Here is a 19,628-nt window from a genome sequence, read left to right as displayed (position 1 = left end):
AGTAACAGTTATGTAGCAGCAGTATCGGCAGACCCCAGTATCATTTCTGTAGCAGCAGTATAGGCAGACCCCACCACCATTTCTGTTGTTGAGGTATAGACAGACCCCAGTAACATTTTTGTAGCAGCAGTATAGACAGACCCCCGTAACATTTATGTGGCAGAAGTATAGGCAGACCCCAGTAACATTTTTGTAGCAGAAATATACGCAGACCCCTGTATCATTTCTGTAGTAACACTATAGGCAGATCCCAGTAGCATTTCTGTAGCAGAAGTATCGGCAGACCCCTGTAACATTCAAGTGGCAGCAGTATAGGCAGACCCCTGTAACATGTAAGTGGCAGCAGTATAGGCAGACCCCTGTAACTTTCTTGTAGCAGAAGTATAGGCAGGAAAGCAGACCCCAGTAAAATGTCTGTAGTAATAGTATAGGTCAACCTCTGAAACATTGGGATACCATGAGCGTAGGCGAAGGCCGGAAAAATTAGTTTGATAAGAGTGTAGGCGTGGGCCCGAAAAAAAAGTGTACCAAGAGTACAAGTGTACCTCTGAAAAATTTATACACCGAGAGGGCAGGTGAAACCCATAATTTTTTTTGAAAGATACAGCTTACTGTTGCTTAATTTGTAACAGAGCCTGGAGGCAGCCCTGTTGAAAAAATTGGTTCATGTTAAAGTATCAATACTTTTGAAACGTAGAAAACTTGTAAAAACATTGGTAGATGTAGATGAGCCTTTTGGGCCGCAGAAAAATTGGCCGTTCAGCACGATGACATGTTGTTTCTGGAGGAGGAGTAGCAGGAGGAGGACCAATGTCAGAGACAGATTGACAAAGATAAATGCCCCGTTTTCCCGGCGATACAGAAGAGTGTTTTTATCTGCGGTTGCAGTGAAAACAATCTTTAGGTTCCGCTGCTCTCCGCCGGTGAAGAAGAGAAGTCTGGGTTTTCCAAGCTTTGTTCATCTTTATGAGTGTAAGCATGTCGGCACTGGCAGTTGACAGGCGGGTACGCTTGTTCGTGATGATTCCCCCAGCTGCACTAAACACCCTCTCTGACAAGACGCTAGCGGCAGGGCAAGCAAGCACCTCCAGGGCATAAGTCCGTGCCACGTGTCCAGCTTTGACACCCAATAGTTGTATGGCGCAGAGGAATCATGGTGGACGGTGGTACGATCGGCTACGTACTCCCTCACCACCTTTTTACAGTGCTCCCTCCGACTCAGCCTTGACTGGGGAGCTGTGACGGAGTCCTGCTGGGGAGCCATAAAGCTGGCAAAGGCCTTGGAGAGTGTTCCCCTGCCTGCGCTGAACATGCTGCCTGATCTCCGCGCCTCCCCTGCTACTTGGCCCTCGGAACTGCGCCTTCTGCCGCTAGCGCTGTCAGATGGGAAGTTTACCTTCAGTTTGTCCACCTTGGGCCCTGTGGTATTGCATCACTCTCGAATCCCTTTCCTCTTCGGGAATGAGAGTGGAAATGTTCTCCTTGTACCGGGGGGTCGAGAAGGGTGTACACCAAGTAATCCGTAGTGGCCAGAATGCGTGTAACGTGAGGGTCACGAGGAAGGCATCCTAACATGAAGTCAGCCATGTGTGCCAGGTTACCAGTACGCAACACATGGCTGTCCTCACTAGAAAGATCACTTTCAGGATCCTCCTCCTCCTCGTCCACAGGCCATACACGCTGAACAGATGGGAGGCAAGTAGCATGGGTACCATCTGCAGTGGGCCCAGCTGTCTCTTCCCCCTCCTCCTCCTCCAAAACGCACTGAGATATAGACATGAGGGTGCTCTGACTATCAAGCGACATACTGTCTTCCCCCGTCTCCTGTTCTGACCACAAAGCGTCAGCTTTTATGCTTTGCAGCGAACTTCTCAGCAGGCATAGCAGAGGAATGGTGACGCTAATGATTGCAGCATCGCCACTCACCATCTGGGTAGACTCCTCAAAGTTTCCGAGGACTTGGCAGATGTCTGTCATCCAGGCCCACTCTTCGGTAAAGAATTGGGGAGGCTGACTCCCACTACGCCGCCCATGTTGGAGTTGGTATTCCACTATTGCTCTACGCTGCTCATACAGCCTGGCCAACATGTGGAGCGTAGAATTTCACCGTGTGGGCACGTCGCACAGCAGCCGGTGCTCTGGCAGATTAAACCGATGTTGCAGAGTCCGCAAGGTGGCCGCGTCCGTGGTGGACTTGCAGAAATGTGCGCAGACGCGGCGCACCTTGCCGAGCAGGTCTGACAAGTGCAGGTAGTTTTTTAGAAACCGCTGAACCACCAGATTGAAGACGTGGGCCAGGCATGGCACGTGTGTGAGGCTGCCCAACTGCAGAGCCGCCACCAGGTTATGGCCGTTGCCACACACGACCATGCCCGGTTGCAGGCTCAGCGGCGAAAGCCAGAGGTCGGTCTGATCAGTCAGACCCTGCAACAGCTCGGGGGCCGTGTGCCTCTTGTCACCTAGGCTGAGTAGTTTCAGCACGGCCTGCTGACGCTTGCCCACCGCTGTGCTGCCGCGCCGCGCCACACCGACTGCTGGCGACGTGCTACTCACATTTCTTAATTGAGAGGTAGAGTTTGCATAGGAGGAGGAGGAGGGGGAGGGTTTAGAGGAGGTGGCATAGACCGCTGCAGATACCAGAACCGAGGAAGGACCCGCTATTCTCAGTGTGGGTAGGACGTGTGCGGTCCAAGGCTCTGACTCGGTCCCAGCCTCCACCAAATTCACCCAGTGTGCCGTGCCAGTACTTGTCCACGTGTCCGTGGTTAAGTGGACCTTCCCAGTAACCGTGTTGGTGAGGGCACGATTGATGTTGCGGGAGACGTGCTGGTGTAGGGCTGGGACGGCACACCGGGAAAAATAGTGGTGACTTGGGACTGAGTAGCGTGGGACCGCCGCCGCCATCATGTTTTTGAAAGCCTCCATTTCCACAAGCCTGTATGGCAGCATCTCCAGGCTGATCAATTTGGCAATGTGCACGTTTAATGCTTGAGTGTGCGGGTGCGTGGCGGCGTATTTGCGCTTGCGCTCCAACGCTTGCGCTAGCAACAGCTGGACGCTGCGCTGAGAGACATTGCTGGATGTGGCGGAGGACAGCGGAGGGTGTGGGTGCAGGCCGAGAGGTGCTCCTGCCTGTGTCCTGAGAGGGGGGTTGGATCTGAGTGGCAGGTTGGGGCACAGAGGGAGAGGCAGTGGTGCGACCCAGAGGCGCTGAATGGCCTTTGTCCCACCTTGTGGGGTGCTTGGCCATCATATGCCTGCGCATGCTGGTGGTGGTGAGGCTGGTACTGGTGGCTCCCCGGCTGATCTTGGCGCGACACAGGTTGCACACCACTGTTCATCGGTCGTCTGCGCTCTCACTGAGAAACATTCACACCTTTGAAGACCTTGGCCTCTGCAAGGTGGCTTGGCGCGAGGGTGTGCTTTGGGAAACAGTTGGGGGAGTCTTCGCTCTGGTCCTGCCTCTACCCCTGCCCACCCCACTGCCTCTTCCAACCTGTCCTGCTGCTGCACTTGCCTCCCCCTCTGAAGACCTCTCCTCAGTTGGCTTAGCGAACCAGGTGGGGTCAGTCACCTCATCGTCCAGCGGCTCTTCCTCCGAATCCTCTGTGCGCTCCTCCCTCAGACTTACTGCCCTTTCTACTACCTCACAGATAGACAACTGTGTCTCATCATCATCGACCTCCTTACCCACTGAAAGCTCTTGAGACAGTTGCCGGAAGTCCCCAGCCTCATCACCCGGACCCCGGGAACTTTCCAAAGGTTGGGCATCGGTCACGACAAACTCCTCAGGTGGGAGAGGAACCATTTTCTTCCCAATCAAGGCAGGGGCCTGAGAACATTTCCGGGGAGTCTGTCTGCTCATCAGAATGTGTCATTTTCATGAGTGAGGAGGCTGGGAGGAAGGAGGAGCAGCAGCGAGAGGATTCAGAGTTGCAGCAGTGGACGGCATAGAAGACTGGGTGGTCGATACATTGCTGGATGCATTTTCTGCTATCCACGACAGGACCTGCTCACACTGCTCATTTCGTAATAAAGGTCTACCACTGGACCCAAAAATTGTGATCTGAAGCTGGAGACCCCAGAGATTTGCCTCTCTCCTAATCCCACAGCAACCGGCTGTGGTTCACCTGGACCAGGAACTCGGCCTGTGCCCACACCCTCACTTGGACCTCCGCGTCCTCGCCCGCGTCCACGGCCACGTCCTCTAGGCCTACCCCTACCCCTCAGCATGGTGTATTACGAATAGAGCAGACACAGAGCGGTCTGAATAATTATGCAATTATTGGCCTGCACTTGGAGGATCACAGCGGTTATGTAACGCACACTGCAGTCCGCAAAAAATTATACGCTAGGCTGCAAAAAGGCCTAGGTGGCTAATAGTGAGCCACTACAACTCCCAGCAGCCACACAGTAAACTGCACACGGTCACAAGTAGCCCTAAGGAGGATTTTTTTTCCCAGACTTTTTTGAAAAAACCAACAGCCTAGATAGCGTGTATATGTCTTTCCCTCTATCAGCGGCTGTGGCCATACGCTGTGCCTGAAGTTGATGGGACGCACAGAGTGGTGTAAAAAATTATGCAATTATTGGCCTGCACTTGGAGGATCACAGCGGTTATGCAACGCACACTCCATAGATACCTTCAGCAGTTTCCAGTAGGTAACCATTCCTGAGATATCCCTCCTCAATAGTATCAAGCATCCGGACTGCAGACAGTGTTGGACCGCACAGCGGACGGTCCAAGGTTAATTTGCAAATGGTGCGCAACACAATTGAGGAGAAGGGTCTCAGGAATGGTAACCCATTATAGACTGATGTAGGTATCTATGGACACATAATAACTGCACACATGTGACTAATCTGCTCAAATCACTAAAATTAGGTGACAGACTTTAACGCGTTTGCCCTCATCCAAAAGACCAATTGTGGCAGAGTTAGATGGGGGTCGCCTTTGCTGCGGGTTAAAGGACACGTCTTCTATCACAACACAGTCAGCAGCCAGAAATACGTTTTAGCTGACACACGGGCCGTTGTATGGTGTACGGTTGCAAACAAAATAAACAGAAGACAAAAACCTTTCCTGTCCGGCACTATCTAATAAAACAGTCTTGAGCACGTATACTTCCAGTCCTCAGTATAAGCTCACACAGACCAGGCTTCTGTGCCCCACGGGCAGAGCAGCAACTGGTCTCATATATACACCCACTGACTTACTTTTATAATTAGCAGCATGTGATGCTCTCCTTGTTGCTCCACATAGGAGAGAAACAAAGGGGAAATGTACCTTCCATCTTTAACCACAACTTATGGCTTGTCACAAGGTCCAACCTGCTACTAGATGGTGGTCTCTTATAAAATGACCATTCAGTGTAAACAACACAGGTTCCCATATACATTTAGAGTATTTCCCCACTGTTACATCCACGAAGGACATGCTGCATCTGTAACCTGAAGATATGCTTCCAAGTGCACAAAGTGCAACAACCAGCATAAGAATGGGAAGTCTTTCCCTAACTACGTGACAACGGGGGAGAGGGCCCTGCCTAGCACGGCAGACTGATCGCGTCGATAGATGCGGACCTGCACTCGTTCCCGGGCCCTTAGTAACCCTACGTGGACCAGGATGAAACCAACAGAAGAATAAACAGACAAATGCAAATAGGAAAAGTAAAAAAAGAACGCAGGACTTAGCTTTAGATGCTGAAGCAGGACACTGGGTAGACCAAGCAGGAATGGAGCTGTCCAGGCAGTCTCATTGTCAAGACTAACAGGAAGCAACTGAGAACACACAGCACCTTAGCTCGGTATCAGCCCAGGTAAATACCCAGCTAATCACCCACAGATGTGACTACCTTACGTCACACCTACTGAGCTTGAAGGAGCAGAACCAAGTCTAAAACACCCAGCCTACAAATTGGTGGCAGATTAAAAGGAATCTGCTGGCTTCTTCTGCGGCTCATACATTATTACTAACCAAAACCAAGTAACAATTCAAACCCGACAGAACTTTATTCTTAGAAAACCACATACGATCAGTCTGCTTAGACTCACCTGTCACCTGTAGGTTGGTTCCGTTCCCATATTGAATGGTAGAAATGTTTTTTAATTTGCCTACACAGAACTTGAGCATCACAAAGCAGTAATATGTTGTGTTATCTGTAACACCAACCCCCTTTATATGGAGGTCGGCCGTTCCTCTCAGCTCCGTCCTTCCTCTGTAGCTGGGGGCGACCATCTCTTGTAATGGGTGATAGGCATAAGAACCATTTGGGCTGCCGACTCTCCAGAACACTACAGTCCACAGGGGGTCTGACCGGGGTGTGTAGGAGCAGCTGAGGGTAGCGGAGTCACTTTGGTTACATGAGATTGTCGCTGGTTGTACAACTTCAAACTTTGGCTTCTGTGATGCATCTAATATAAGAAATTTAAAGGGAAAGGTACATGATATTGTTTCCTGTAAAAAAGAAATCATGTTTTATTTTTAAAAATTTCCCACGTAAAAGAACCCTAACAGTGATAGCATAGCATCCCCTCCGCCAGAGACCACGGAGTAATGGGGAGCTGCAAACAGGACATTATATGTGTGAATGATGTACAATGTTACCCGGGGTGCCCCAAGCCTTTCCGCTGGCTGAGGCAAAGTGTAAAATGGCGCCACCCTCTGCGAAAAAACACTCATTTTAAGGCATTAAAAGCACCAACACACAAGATAGCCAACACAGCAACAAATATTTGACCTATTGAGACTTGAAAGAGGGATAGAGTAATAGTTCTGCCAGTAGTCACCCTAGTAGTAAGTTACCCCCTTAATGGTCCCAGTAATGACCCCATTAGTGGTCCCAAGAGTAATAGTGACCCCTGTTAGTGGCCCTCAAAAGTAACAGTGACCTTGTTAATGGCCCCAGTAGTAATAGTGACCCCCTTTATGGCTGTAGTAGTAATAATAACCCCAGCATAACTGCATGTAGAGCTCAGAGACAGGATTGTGTGGAGGCACAGATCTGGAGAAGGTTACAAAATTTTTTTTGCTGCACTGAAAGTTCAGAAGAGCCCAGCAGTCGCCAAAATTCTTAAATGGAAGAAGTTTGGAACAACCAGGACTCTTCTGAGAGCTGACCCATCTACCAAATGAAGTAATCAAGGGAGAAGGGCCTAGGTAAGAGAGGTGACCAAAAACACAATCACTTCGGCTGAGCTTCAAAGATCCTGTGTGTAGATGGGAGAAACTTCCAGAAGGTCAACTATCACTGCAGCCTCCACCAATCTGGGGTTGAAGGGTGGTCAGAAAGAAGCCTCCTCAGTAAAAGACATGAAAGCTGCCTGGAGTTACCAAAAAGCATCTAAAGGACCCTCAGACTGCGAGAAACAAGATTATCCGGTGTGATGAAGCCAAGTTGAGAGGATGGTAGAAAATCCGCAAATCCAGGTGTGCAAACCTTTTGGCATCATCCCTCAAAACACCGGAGGCTGGAATCACTGCCAAAGGTGCCCCAACTAAGTACTGAGCAGGGTCGTACTGCCTGCCTTGTGATTGGTCCAGCTGGCGGTGCACTGACAGTGTCGGGGATCAGAGGAGGAGAGCTGAGTCAGAGGACCTTGCAACAAGGTATTTACCACATGTAATCATGTATGTATAGCTCCTATAAGTTATCCCATCTGTACATACATAATTATATACAGGAGATATCCAGGTTAAACCAGCATTGTCAATATCACTATATACAGGATGTATATCTTCTGTATATAGTGATATGGACCCTGCTGGTATAACCTGGGTATCTTCTGTAATTATATATGTACTACTGGTATAAGTTATACATCTCCTGTATGTAGTGATTTCAACCATGCTGGTATAACCTGGGTATCTTTATATACAAGTAAATGTATAACTTATGCCAACTGTACATTTATAATTATATACAGGAGATACCTAGGTTATACCAGCATGTTCCGTATCACTATATACAGGGATATGTATAACATATAGGAGCTGTACATATATAATTATACACAGTAGATACCCAGGATCTACGTTGGGGATTCCGCTTTTACTGCTCCATTTATTGAGGAGCAGGTAAGGGCAATCCTCACTGCTAAACACCTCCATCTCTGGATGGAATCGAACAGCGCCGGACAGACTCCAATGTCTATAATGGGGTTTGTCTGCTTTCTGCCCATCTGCCCGGCTTTTGGAGGGAAGTAAAAGAGCTGAATGCAGCGCTTATCCTCCAGTATTTTGAGCTGGATCTGTGATGGAGGGTTTAGACACAGATGTTAACCCGGCCTTACAATAGCATGGTCAATATCCCTGTATACAGGAGGTATATGCATCTACCTGTATATAGTAATATTGACCATGTATATGGTGATGTGGAGCATGCTGGTATACCCTGGGCATCTACTGTATATTACTATATATGTACAGCTGGTAGAAGTTATACAACTCCTGTATATAGTGGTATGGAGCATGCTGGTATAACCTGGGTATCAGCTGTATATAATTATATATGTACAGCTGGTATAAGTTATACATCTCCTGTATATAGTGATATGGAGTCTGCTGGTATAACCTGGGTATCTGCTGTATATAATTATATATGTACAGCTGGTATAAGTTATACCTCTCCTGTATATAGTGATATGGAGCATGCTGGTATAACCTGGGTATCTGCTGTATATAATTATATATGTACAGCTGGTATAAGTTATACATCTCCTGTATATAGGGATGTGAAGCATGCTGGTATAACCTGGGTATTATCCGTATATAATTATATATGTACAGCTGGTATAAGTTATACATCTCCTGTATATAGTGATGTGAAGCATGCTGGTATAACCTGGGTATCTCCTGTATATAATTATATATGTACACCTGGTATTAGTTATACATCTCCTGTATATAATTATATATGTACAGCTGATATAAGTTATACATCTCCTGTATATAGTGATATGGAGCATGCTGATATAACCTGGGTATTATCCGTATATAATTATATATGTACAGCTGATATAAGTTATACATCTCCCTGTATATAGTGATATGGAGCATGCTGGTATAACCTGGGTATCTGCTGTATATAATTATATATGTACAGCTGGTATAAGTTATACATTTTCCTCTATATAGTGATATGGAGCATGCTGGAATAACCTGGGTATCTCCTGTATATAATTATATATGTACAGCTGGTAGAAGTTATACATCCCCTATATATAGTGATATGGAGCATGCTGGTATTATAACCTGGGGATCTGCTGTATAGGATTGCACACTTTACACACAATTAAAAAAAACACATCAAAAACCTGCATGGGGGGCGTGGCCTAACCTGCACAGTGTGAAGACGCACGGAAACTGGGCTCCCGAGCCATAGAAGCTTTACAGCCTCTATTATTACCCCTAAACGGGCAGTTTCACTCCACACCAGCTAATACAATCCAAGCTGCAGTGCAGGGACCGTTTGGAGTGGTGTCCTGAAGAAATCGGAGGAGCGGAGGAATCGGGGCCTAATATCAGCGTGGAGCCGCGGCCTAAATTTCCGGAAGAGGACCAGAGGTGGCGCGCGGGAACGCGCCTAAGGAACGGAAAAACAGAGCGGACTTACCCCAGGGAGCCCCCGACATCTGGGCACTGGGAGAGGGGAGAGCCAACAGTGAAAATCACGGAGCTAGCAGGACAGAGTGTACGGAGCCAGCAGAGGCGGCCCTGCGGTCGGGCACTGCAGCATCCGGTGCAGAGGGGCTTGAGAGACCAGCAACAGAACAGTGAGTAACGGAGCCCCCAGAAAACCCTCTCACAAAGTGGGCAACCCATTAAGAGCCGCAGGAACAGGAGATCCCCTCACCTCTCACCTACCTGAACAGCTTTATAGAGCTCCCTCCACGCCTGAGCCCACTGCCATTCATCTACTCCCCCCTCCCCCCCCCCAGGCCCCGAGACAGACAGAAGGGAATTGCAGAGGTACAGCACAGGAAGAGCATATATAACAACCTGCTGAAACAGCCTGACAGTCAGACAGGTTGAACTGTATACAGGGGCATTGCCCTAATTTTTCCGGAGCTGGTTCGCCCAGCTCCATAAAAAACACAATTTTTTTTTTTTTCTTTCTCTTCTTTGCCCTGAAGGCAATAGCTGCCTGCTGAACAGTAACAAGCCTGCCTAAACCACCCGACACGACTGGGTTTCGCTCCCCACAGGTTATTGCCTGATGCCCATTAAGACAAGAAACCTCTTGAGAGCATCACACAAAAATTTTTTATGGAACTAAACCTCTCAGATCTACTGCAAACATAATTTTTCTTTGTCAAAGAACTTGTGATTAAAGTTCACTCCAACTACAAAATTTCATTTTCTAAAGGTCAGGCTTGACCGCTGAGGGACATGGAGGCCGAGAACTGAACCTCCGTGCAGTGGCGCCTAACCAGACCGACAGTAACAGCAAATAGATGCAGAGGATGGTGAAAACAACGAAGGAAAAGGGCAGAGAACACCTCGGCACCCCTCGACCGGCCAGAAACCAAGCAGACATGCAAAGGTATTTAAAAGAGAGGGCATCTCGCTCCCCCCACGCGGCCGGCAGAGTGACACCGAGCCAAGACTCGACTACTACTACAGCTGTAGAGGAGCGGGAAGATGACTCTTACTCAGAAGGGGAGGAGAGCAATAGAATCTCAAAAGGATTCATGAAGGATCTATTAGCCAAAACTATGCGCCCAGTGCTTGCAGAACTAATGGAGATAAAAGAGGAAGTTAAAAGCACGGGAAAGAGAGTGGAGGACTTGGAGACCGCTACCTCCTCTATCACCTCACACTCCCTAGAGATGGCCCAGACGCTGAATGAACATCATGCCTATTTAAACAAAATGCTGCTCGCACAAGAGGACCTCGAAAACATCAGGATAAAAAACCTACCTGAGTCCTGGGCGTCAGAGGCCCTTCCTAAAATTGCGAAAGAGCTCTTTACCTCACTCCTAGGTGCAGAGAAAGCCGACGCAATGATAATTGAGCGTATTCATAGAGCCCTTCGTCCACCTCCAGCACACTCTGAACCACCAAGAGACATTATTTGCAAATTTCTCTCCTTTCAAGATGCAGTGGCGGTTCTTAACGCTGCGAGAAACTGCCAGAACCTGCAGTATGGTAACATAACAATAAAAATCTTCCAGTATCTCGCTCCCTCTACCCTTTCAAAACGCCGCCTACTCCGCCCACTAACAGACGCCCTTCGTTCAAAGGAAATACGATACGCATGGCTCTTTCCTTTTGGCATAGGGTTCACCTATAAAGAATGAAGGCACAACATCCGCACGCCAGAGGACCTAAAGGACTGTTGGCATCACCTGGGACTTGATCCAATAGAAATACCAAATTGGATGCCACTCCCAGAGCCACCCTCGTTCTCGCAGCTACAGACATCAAACACCTGGCAACTTGTGGGACCCGCCAAATCCCCTAAAAGCAAAAAGAAGAAGAGTAAAGAAGACCTAAATAGAAGCGGAACATGAAGCTAAAGCCAAGCGTGGTTTGGGAAATCCAGGCTTCTCCCTGAGAATCCGCTGATTACTGTTGTCGTAGCATCATCGCTACTTACTTTCCTTTTACAATTCTGAAGGACCTTGACCTTCACATTATTTAGTCGGTTCCGTTAGCGCCTGCACCGATCAGGCCCACTTTGATACTTTGATACGTTTTATTTCTAACTAATATCCTGTTGATATTGATATTGATATTTTTGTTACACCCCCTCCCTATTCTTTACTCAGAGTGACCCACCGAGCGGGATTATCCCAACTATCGGATAGCCAGATTGGTGGATACCTGAGGACTAATACAGGCTTTTGACTAACTTCGTTCCCTACCTAATAATCTTCTTACCCTTGTGTATCTCTCCCCACCTCTCCCAATTTCCCTGAGCCTTCCCAACACCTGCGGATCTCTATATCTACAGACTCTCTGGTGTGACCCCATACAAGGTGTCCTTAAAGGCATAGAATAAACTTGTTTGTTTGTTTATCTTTATATCTAGCCGCCTCAGTTGAGGAGAAAGAACTCTCCTTTCTGACACCAGAAAACTCCAATGGCAGACATTCGGATCACTACATTCAACATACGAGGTTTGAACACCCCACTTAAGAGACACAACCTCTCCCTCCTGCTGAGAAGGTATGGCACGAAAATATTATTTTTACAAGAGACACATTTTAAAGGCGATAGGTGTCTGGCTTTACCAGGCAAACACTTTTCTCAAGCCTTCCACAACACACACCCTACTTCGGCTTCAAAAGGGGTATCCATTCTATTCCACAAATCGCTGGTCTTTAAATGCGAGGCACAATATACAGATGGTGAGGGTAGGGTCCTGTTCCTCAGGGGATCGGTTAATAACACCAAAGTAACACTGGCAAATGTGTACGCTCCCAATGCAGATCAGGTATCTTGGCTAATTAAGCAACTGGAGGCGCTTGGCAGCTTCGCCTTAGGCCAGGTTATTGTGGGGGGTGACTGGAACCTGACCCTCAACCCATTACTAGGCTCCTCGAGAGGTAGGTCCCAGGTCTCGTAGAGGAAACTGAGGGCACTGAGCAGACACCTCCAAAAATTAAATGTAATAGATACCTGGCGACATCTTTACCCAGCCTCTAAAGATTTCACCTACTATTCCACAGTGCATTCCTCTTACCAGAGGTTGGACTACCTCTGTGTCTCCTCCAGGCTCCTGCCCTCCCTAAAGAGTGCCAATATTGACCCCATGACGATTTCGGATCACGCACCCCTACATATCAATATCCAATCTTTCCAAGAAGGCCCGAAAGAATGGAGATGGCGCCTTAACGATTCACTATTAGACACACCAGAAAACCAATTGCTGATAGCAGAATTGCTCCAAGAATACTTCCAGCTTAACAATAACGGCGAAACAAGTACCCCGATAGTGTGGGAAGCCCACAAAGCGGTTATAAGAGGCCGCCTAATCGACTTAGGGTCAAGAACCAAAAAGCAGCAACAAAAAGACATAGACGAGAAACTCACACAAATAGCGGCCCTTGAACAAGTTGCTAAAAGCACCCAAAATAAAGATAACTTAGAAAAATTGACGGATCTGCGACGAGAGCTACGAAATTCCCTTGAGTCAAGATTTAATAAGAAATACCTCTACTTAAAACATACCCTTTACGCACATGGAAACAAAGGGAGTAAATTTGTGACAGCCCTAATAAAAAAAAAAACGCAGCAGAAATCACATAAATTCCATAAAGACCCAAACAGGGGAAGTGGTGTCCTCATCAAAGGCAATTGCCGGGGAGTTCCACCAATTTTACTCGTCACTCTACGACTTACAGGGACAAAACCCCAACACAGACCCACAGCAAACTAAAGAACAAATTAAGGCATTTCTAGATTTAGTACACTTACCCAAAATGGGAATAGAGGACGCTCAGTCCCTTCTGACCCCAATAACCCAAAAGGAAATCGAAGAGACAATAGATTCCTGAGCACAGGGAAAAAGCCCCGGTCCAGACGGCCTCACCTTGACTTACTTTAAAGCTTTTAAATCAATTCTAATCCCACAGTTAACAAGTCTATTTAACGCACTACTACAGGGGGAACCCCTACCTAAACAGGCACTAGAAGCTCAGATTTCGTTAATATATTAAGAAGGCAAAGAGTGTAGCAGCTACAGGCCGATATCTCTAATTAATTTAGATTTGAAATTATGGGCCAAACTGCTATCTAAACGCCTGGAAAACTACATACCCTCGCTAATTAATAGCGAGCAAGCAGGCTTTGTGAAGGGAAGGGAAGGCTGCGACAATTGCTACCGCCTGCTACACACAATAAGATATGCACGGACCCAGAGTATCCCAATGGTCATCGCTAGCACTGACGCTGAAAAAGCGTTCGATAGGGTCAGTTGGCCATACATGGCAGCGGTGCTGGAAAAGTTCGGCCTCCCTGAACCCTTCGTCAGAGCCATATTCTCCCTATATTCCAATCCATACGCCAGAATAAAGACCAATGAAATATTATCAGCCCCAGTGGATATACATAACGGGACTCGACAAGGTTGCCCATTATCCCCCGCTCTCTTCATCTTAACACTTGAGCCTCTCCTACAGAGTATTAGACAAGACCCACATATACACGGCCTAAAGTACGGCCAAAACACCCTCTCGTCCGCAGCATTCGCAGACAATATAGCTATAGTTATCACAGAACCAGAAAAAAGTCTGCCCAATTTGATCACGCAACTAAAAGATTTCGGGAAAATATCAAACTTTAAAATCAACTTCTCAAAGTCCACCATCCTAAATATTTCAGTACCAGAATTAACCTTTTGCAATTTAAAATCTCGCTCTCCCTTCACATGGTCAAACTCTGCAATCGATTATCTTGGTATTAAATTGACCAAAAAAACCGAGGACCTCTACTCCTATAACTTTAAGCCCCTCATAACACACATAAAAAACAAGTTATCCACCTTCGACCTTCCCTTTCTGTCGTGGTTCGGCAGAAAAAACATAATAAAAGCATATGTCTTACCAATAATATTGTATAAAATACGCATGATCCCGATCTCTCTGTCTAGAACCTTTTTTGAAAGCATAAGGAGAGCTTTCTCCAGCTATATTTGGAGACAGAGGAGACCGCGATTGGCATATAGCCTGATGGTAAGGCGACGATCAGAAGGAGGAATTCTTACCCTGTATAAGGGAGTACCAAAAGGCAACCCAGTTAAGCTACTGGATGGAGCTGACACACCCTACGAAAGATTGTTTGCTATTTAACCTTGCAGAAAAATCACACGGCCCATCTTTAATGGAGGACTTATGGTACCCCACAAAACCCAAATATAAAACGACAAACTTTAACCCCCTCCTTAGGGGCCCCTGCGAGGCCTGGGACGACCTTAGAGAATCCCTAGCCCCCCACACCCTCCCCGCTCTCCCCACTGAGAGCCCTACATAAGTTAATAGGAGTTCCCCCAGACCCTGCAACGGAGAGCCTTTGGAAAAACTTCTCCGCAAAGAAGGTGGAGGAGATACAACTCCAAGCCCACAAAAAACCTGAGGAGATCCTCCAGAACCTACTTCCCAACCATAAATTCTCCTACTTACAGACAGCCCACATAACCAGCTCTATAGGGAAATTCTTGAACTCTTACAAATCTACAAGACCCAAAACCCCCTTCGAAAAGATCCTGGACGAGGGGTCCACCGTACCAAGAAAAATTTCTAACTTAAGGAGGAAGTTCATCTCCCCAGTCACAGCTACCAAGACTGCATTCTTAACATCATGGGAAAAGGAACTGAATATATTACTTTCCCCAGCAGAAGTAAAACTCATTTTAAACACGGCATTTGGCCTCTCCCCATGTGTATTAATGCAAGAATGCCATTATAAGCTCTTGGTACGGTGGTATAAAACCCCCCAATGGTTGGCCGCCTATAAACTAACCACCCAAGACAAGTGTTGGAGGTGTAACCAGGGAGTGGGCTCATATCTCCACATATGGTGGGAATGCCCCCTTATCATCCCATTCTGGAAGGGAGTAGAAAAAATGCTAAAAGGCATATCTCCAGACCTAAAACTTAGTGCCGATCTGATCTTTCTCTGGAGACCCTCTGCAGCCTTCCATCCTCTGAGGAACAAACTAATCGCCCTAGCCATTGATGAAGCAAAGGCCCTGATCCCCCTATTGTGGCTAAAGGAACTTCCCCCATCACTGAATCAGTGGAGGGAAAAAGTGGACTTGATCTGCAACATAGAAGAACTAGCGAGTTGGGGAAAAGGAAAACATGACGAATTCATTCAGAGATGGAGCCCGTGGAAGGCCCTGGTGTGGAAGGACTGATAACGGATATATGAGAGGGTTTGTGCCATATCTTCTCAGACGACCCCCTCCAGATGGATTACCACATACACACTAAGACGAAACTACATAAGCAAACAATCTAAGATACACCTATAGAGTGATCTGAAGCATAGAAGAGACGATCTGTCTGCCGTCTCTGAAGATTCGGGGCCGCTGCGGCTGACAGGTGAGTCGCAGCGGGGGAGAGCGGGCAGGAGAGAGGGAGAGAAAGATCTTACCTCCGTTCCTCCCCGCTCTCCCCTGCAGCTCCCCGCTCCGTGCCGGCACCCGAATCTTCAGGGACGAGCACAGCGGTACTCGGATGAAGCAAATTACTCGAGCGACTAGTGCTTTTCCGAGTACGCTCGCTCATCTCTAGTTTCAACACAACACAATTGTTGAGTTCTGTTACTAGATGTTTGGTATGAGCTTCATTCTGATATGGACTCACAGAAATGGAAGCCAAATACACCCCACCTGATAAACTGCAGGGCAGGCTCAATCACCACAACCCTAACACCTCTGTGAGTTCATCCTGGTATTGCATCTATGTACTGAGGTTGGCTTGTGCTGTATTTATGAGCTTGGTCCTGTTGCTGTAATCATGCACTGAGGTTGTCTCTGGGACTGTATTTATGTACGGATATTGGTTGTGGTTCTGTATTTATGTTCTGAGCTGTTCTGTGGCTGAATGTATCTACTGAGCTTGGTTCTGGTACTGTATTTATGTACGGATATTGGTTCTGGTGCTGTATTTATGTTCTGAGCTGCTCTGGTATGGGAATGCTGCTATCCTGCTGCTTTCTGCACATGGAGAACACCAGCAGACCGCCTATCAGTTCAATATATATTTTTTATGTTGGGGATGCCAAAAGCATTCCACACAGGGTGCCATCCAAACGAAGACCGGCACTGCTAATTAAATCATGTCATTTTTTGAGGCTGAATTATCTTTAATGATGATTTTGCTTGTATATTACACGTTGGCCTCAGCTTTGGGACTCATTCACATGAGCTATTTTCTGCGGCTATTTAGCTGTGATAGAATGTCTGCCGAAAACCGCGACCATATGAAGCATTGGATGCCAGTGCATTCATTCACAGGGTGAAAGAAATCGCTCCATCAAAATGGCGATTTCAGTTGCTGATTCTTCATGCTGCGTCATAAGATAGGTCTTGACCTATCTTTTGATGGAAAATGCTGGAGGCTCCTATGCACTCCTATGAGAGCTGAACAAGAGGGAGAGGGGGGGGGGGGGGGAGACTACCTGCGTCCGGTGCTCGGAAAAGAAGACAGCTGGCTCTATTTAAGTATTAGAAGTCATTTCGAGGATTTCTGCCGACCTATGTGATACGCCCGTGTGAATGGACGAGAAAATGCTAATTATTCTCTGGCCTACTATCACTAATAATGTAGCGCCTCTGTTTCCAAATCACATCCCCTATGGGGATTACAATGGGCTACCTCATAGAATGTTCTACCATTTTATCTCACATATTGTATACTATCGGGCCAGAGCTATGCTCTGCCTTGTAGATGACTAGTTGTCTGGAGCCCCGGATCACACAGTAGTAGTCATGCTAGATTTCGTGTTACCATATAATAGTCTGTCATACATGGTGGGCTCTGAGTGCGCACTATCCAGGGGAGCTGCAGATAATTGGCTGAGAACAATAGTAAGCCTCATGTAATGTTAATGGAACAGGCCTACTGGATAATGTTATTTACCCAATCATACTACAGATGAGAGATCAGTTAATGCGAGTTACCGATTGTCTAGATTACATTTTCTGAATATTAGGGCTAGCTTACCAACTAATGCAATTCAAGATTAATTAATTTTGTTATTAACTAACCAATATACAGTATATGTTTGTATGTTTTGTATTTTGTTACATTTTGGTATTCTCATGTATCAAACACCTGACTATAATTTAGAGTTAAAGGGATTCCTGTGTACTGGTAGAAGCCTGAGGTAGACCATCCATACTGCTGAGTAATAGTGAAGTAATGGCTCTGGGAGCATCACTAGTGGGGGGGCGGGGGGTCTGAGGACTGGCGATAACTAGCAGCAGGGTAATAAATGGTATAGCAAGTGCAAGAGCACTTAATACTACCTTATAGACCTTAGACGTATTGCAGATGGATGTACCGAGTATTTAGGATGCTGTTCTATAGACCAGAGCTATAACTGATGTTATTTGATCATAGATATAAGAGATTTTGTAGTATTTGTTGTTTCAACCTCACTGATAATTTGATTGACTTCCCGATCCTGGTTCAGTGTATTCTTGGGTTTTTGCTTATTTTTCTGCATACTCTGTAGTGTAGTGGTAAATTGTATATTTCTTAGCTGTTGCATTCAGTGCATACCTGATCTAGTATTTATACAATACCGTATATACTTGAGTATAAGCCGACCCGAGTATAAGCAGAGTCAATAAGTTTTACCACAAAAACTGGTGAAATTTATTGAGTCGAGTATAAGCCTAGCTATACTCCAGTACATACTAGGTAAAAATTAAGAAAACGGAATACTCCCCTCCCAGCCGGCGTCTGTGTCCCCACTGCAATGCTCTCCCTGGTGGCGCGGCAAGCTGCTTGATACTTCTCCCTGCTGTCATCTCCCTGCTCAGTTTTGAATTCCCCCGCCGTCAGCACTGTGCTAGTAAGCGCTGTGATTGGATTGGTGTCCCATGTAGTTGATGGGACGCCCAGACAGCTCACGGCCCGAGGCCATCGCATGTCGTACAGTTTTCACTTACAGAATGAATAACCTCTCTTTACGATGTTGGACAAATTCATTCCATCACTATTACCTAAAACGAGCCATCTTACCTACAACTACGACCTCTGTGCCACGTATGGGTCGTACCAGGAACTGTTGGTCTTTATCCCTTAGTTTCCATCTTACTCGGCAGCAGTATTTCTTGTTGTCCTCGGCTGTCACTGCTGTTATTCTTAATGAGAGATCAACAGGAAAACCCACCACCGACCATCGTCCTCTAATCTGTGACTTATTACTGTCTATCCACGTCTCTCTTCTTTCAGTCTTGTCAGCACAGAGATCACTATTGCCCACAGACCAGGTGACTTCTGCTATTAGAGAGGGATCTCTATAGCGCACAACACACGGAATAGTGATATCTTCTCCAATAATGGCCGGAACCACATCCGTCTGTTCTACTGATAGCTGACCTGTAGAAGAGGAAACAAAGTAAGGTGACCAGACTTTCCCAGGGTTAAAGCGGTAATAGGTGTGTGGTTATGGGCGGGGCTTATCATAATGTATTATTTTACCTCTATCGTTAAAAAATGTACAGGGCCGTTTCAAAAAGGGCAGGGAGCAAATTCTGCAACATTTCTGTATCCAAAAAACAGTCGAAATCTGTACCATTAGTGGGGATTTTGACAGAAATTCAGCTACGTACCTATAGCTGATTTCATACTATGCGGCTCCCTCTCACATCCTCCGAAGGCTTTCCACTGTCAGCGCTCCCCGGCTTAAGGTTCCCAGCAACCTGTAGTGGTCTCATCTGACCAGCAGCACTGGAAACTGAAATTCGGGGAGTGCTGACAGCATGAAGCCTATGGAGGAGGTGAGGAGGAGCGCCACATAGTATGAAATGAACTGCGGGTACGCTGCTGATTTTCAGTCAAAATCCGCACGAGTAACAGTAGTACAGGATGCAATTTTTTAGATGCCGAAATTCTGCAGAATTTGCAGCGGAAATTTCTGTTGTGGACATTTCTGCAGCATTTCT

General features: G+C 46.8%; 1 protein-coding gene across 1 annotated transcript in view; it reads right to left on the bottom strand.

Moving 5' to 3' along the window:
- The window catches only part of LOC136613016 (uncharacterized), a 45,043-nt gene extending 26,312 nt beyond the window's left edge, over nucleotides 1-18,731 (bottom strand). The window contains exons 1-2 of the mRNA XM_066593813.1: nucleotides 18,703-18,731; nucleotides 6,055-6,414 (exon numbers count right to left, since the gene is read on the bottom strand). Coding sequence (XP_066449910.1) covers nucleotides 6,055-6,238 — 184 coding nt within the window. The 5' untranslated portion in view covers nucleotides 6,239-6,414; nucleotides 18,703-18,731. The remainder of the gene's footprint in view (nucleotides 1-6,054; nucleotides 6,415-18,702) is intronic.
- Between the last annotated feature and the right edge of the window lie 897 nt (nucleotides 18,732-19,628).

The sequence above is a fragment of the Eleutherodactylus coqui genome, chromosome 2 (genome assembly GCF_035609145.1).
Source record: "Eleutherodactylus coqui strain aEleCoq1 chromosome 2, aEleCoq1.hap1, whole genome shotgun sequence".
NCBI classification, from domain to species: Eukaryota; Metazoa; Chordata; class Amphibia; order Anura; family Eleutherodactylidae; genus Eleutherodactylus; species Eleutherodactylus coqui.
This window is presented reverse-complemented; position numbering and strand designations above follow the sequence as displayed.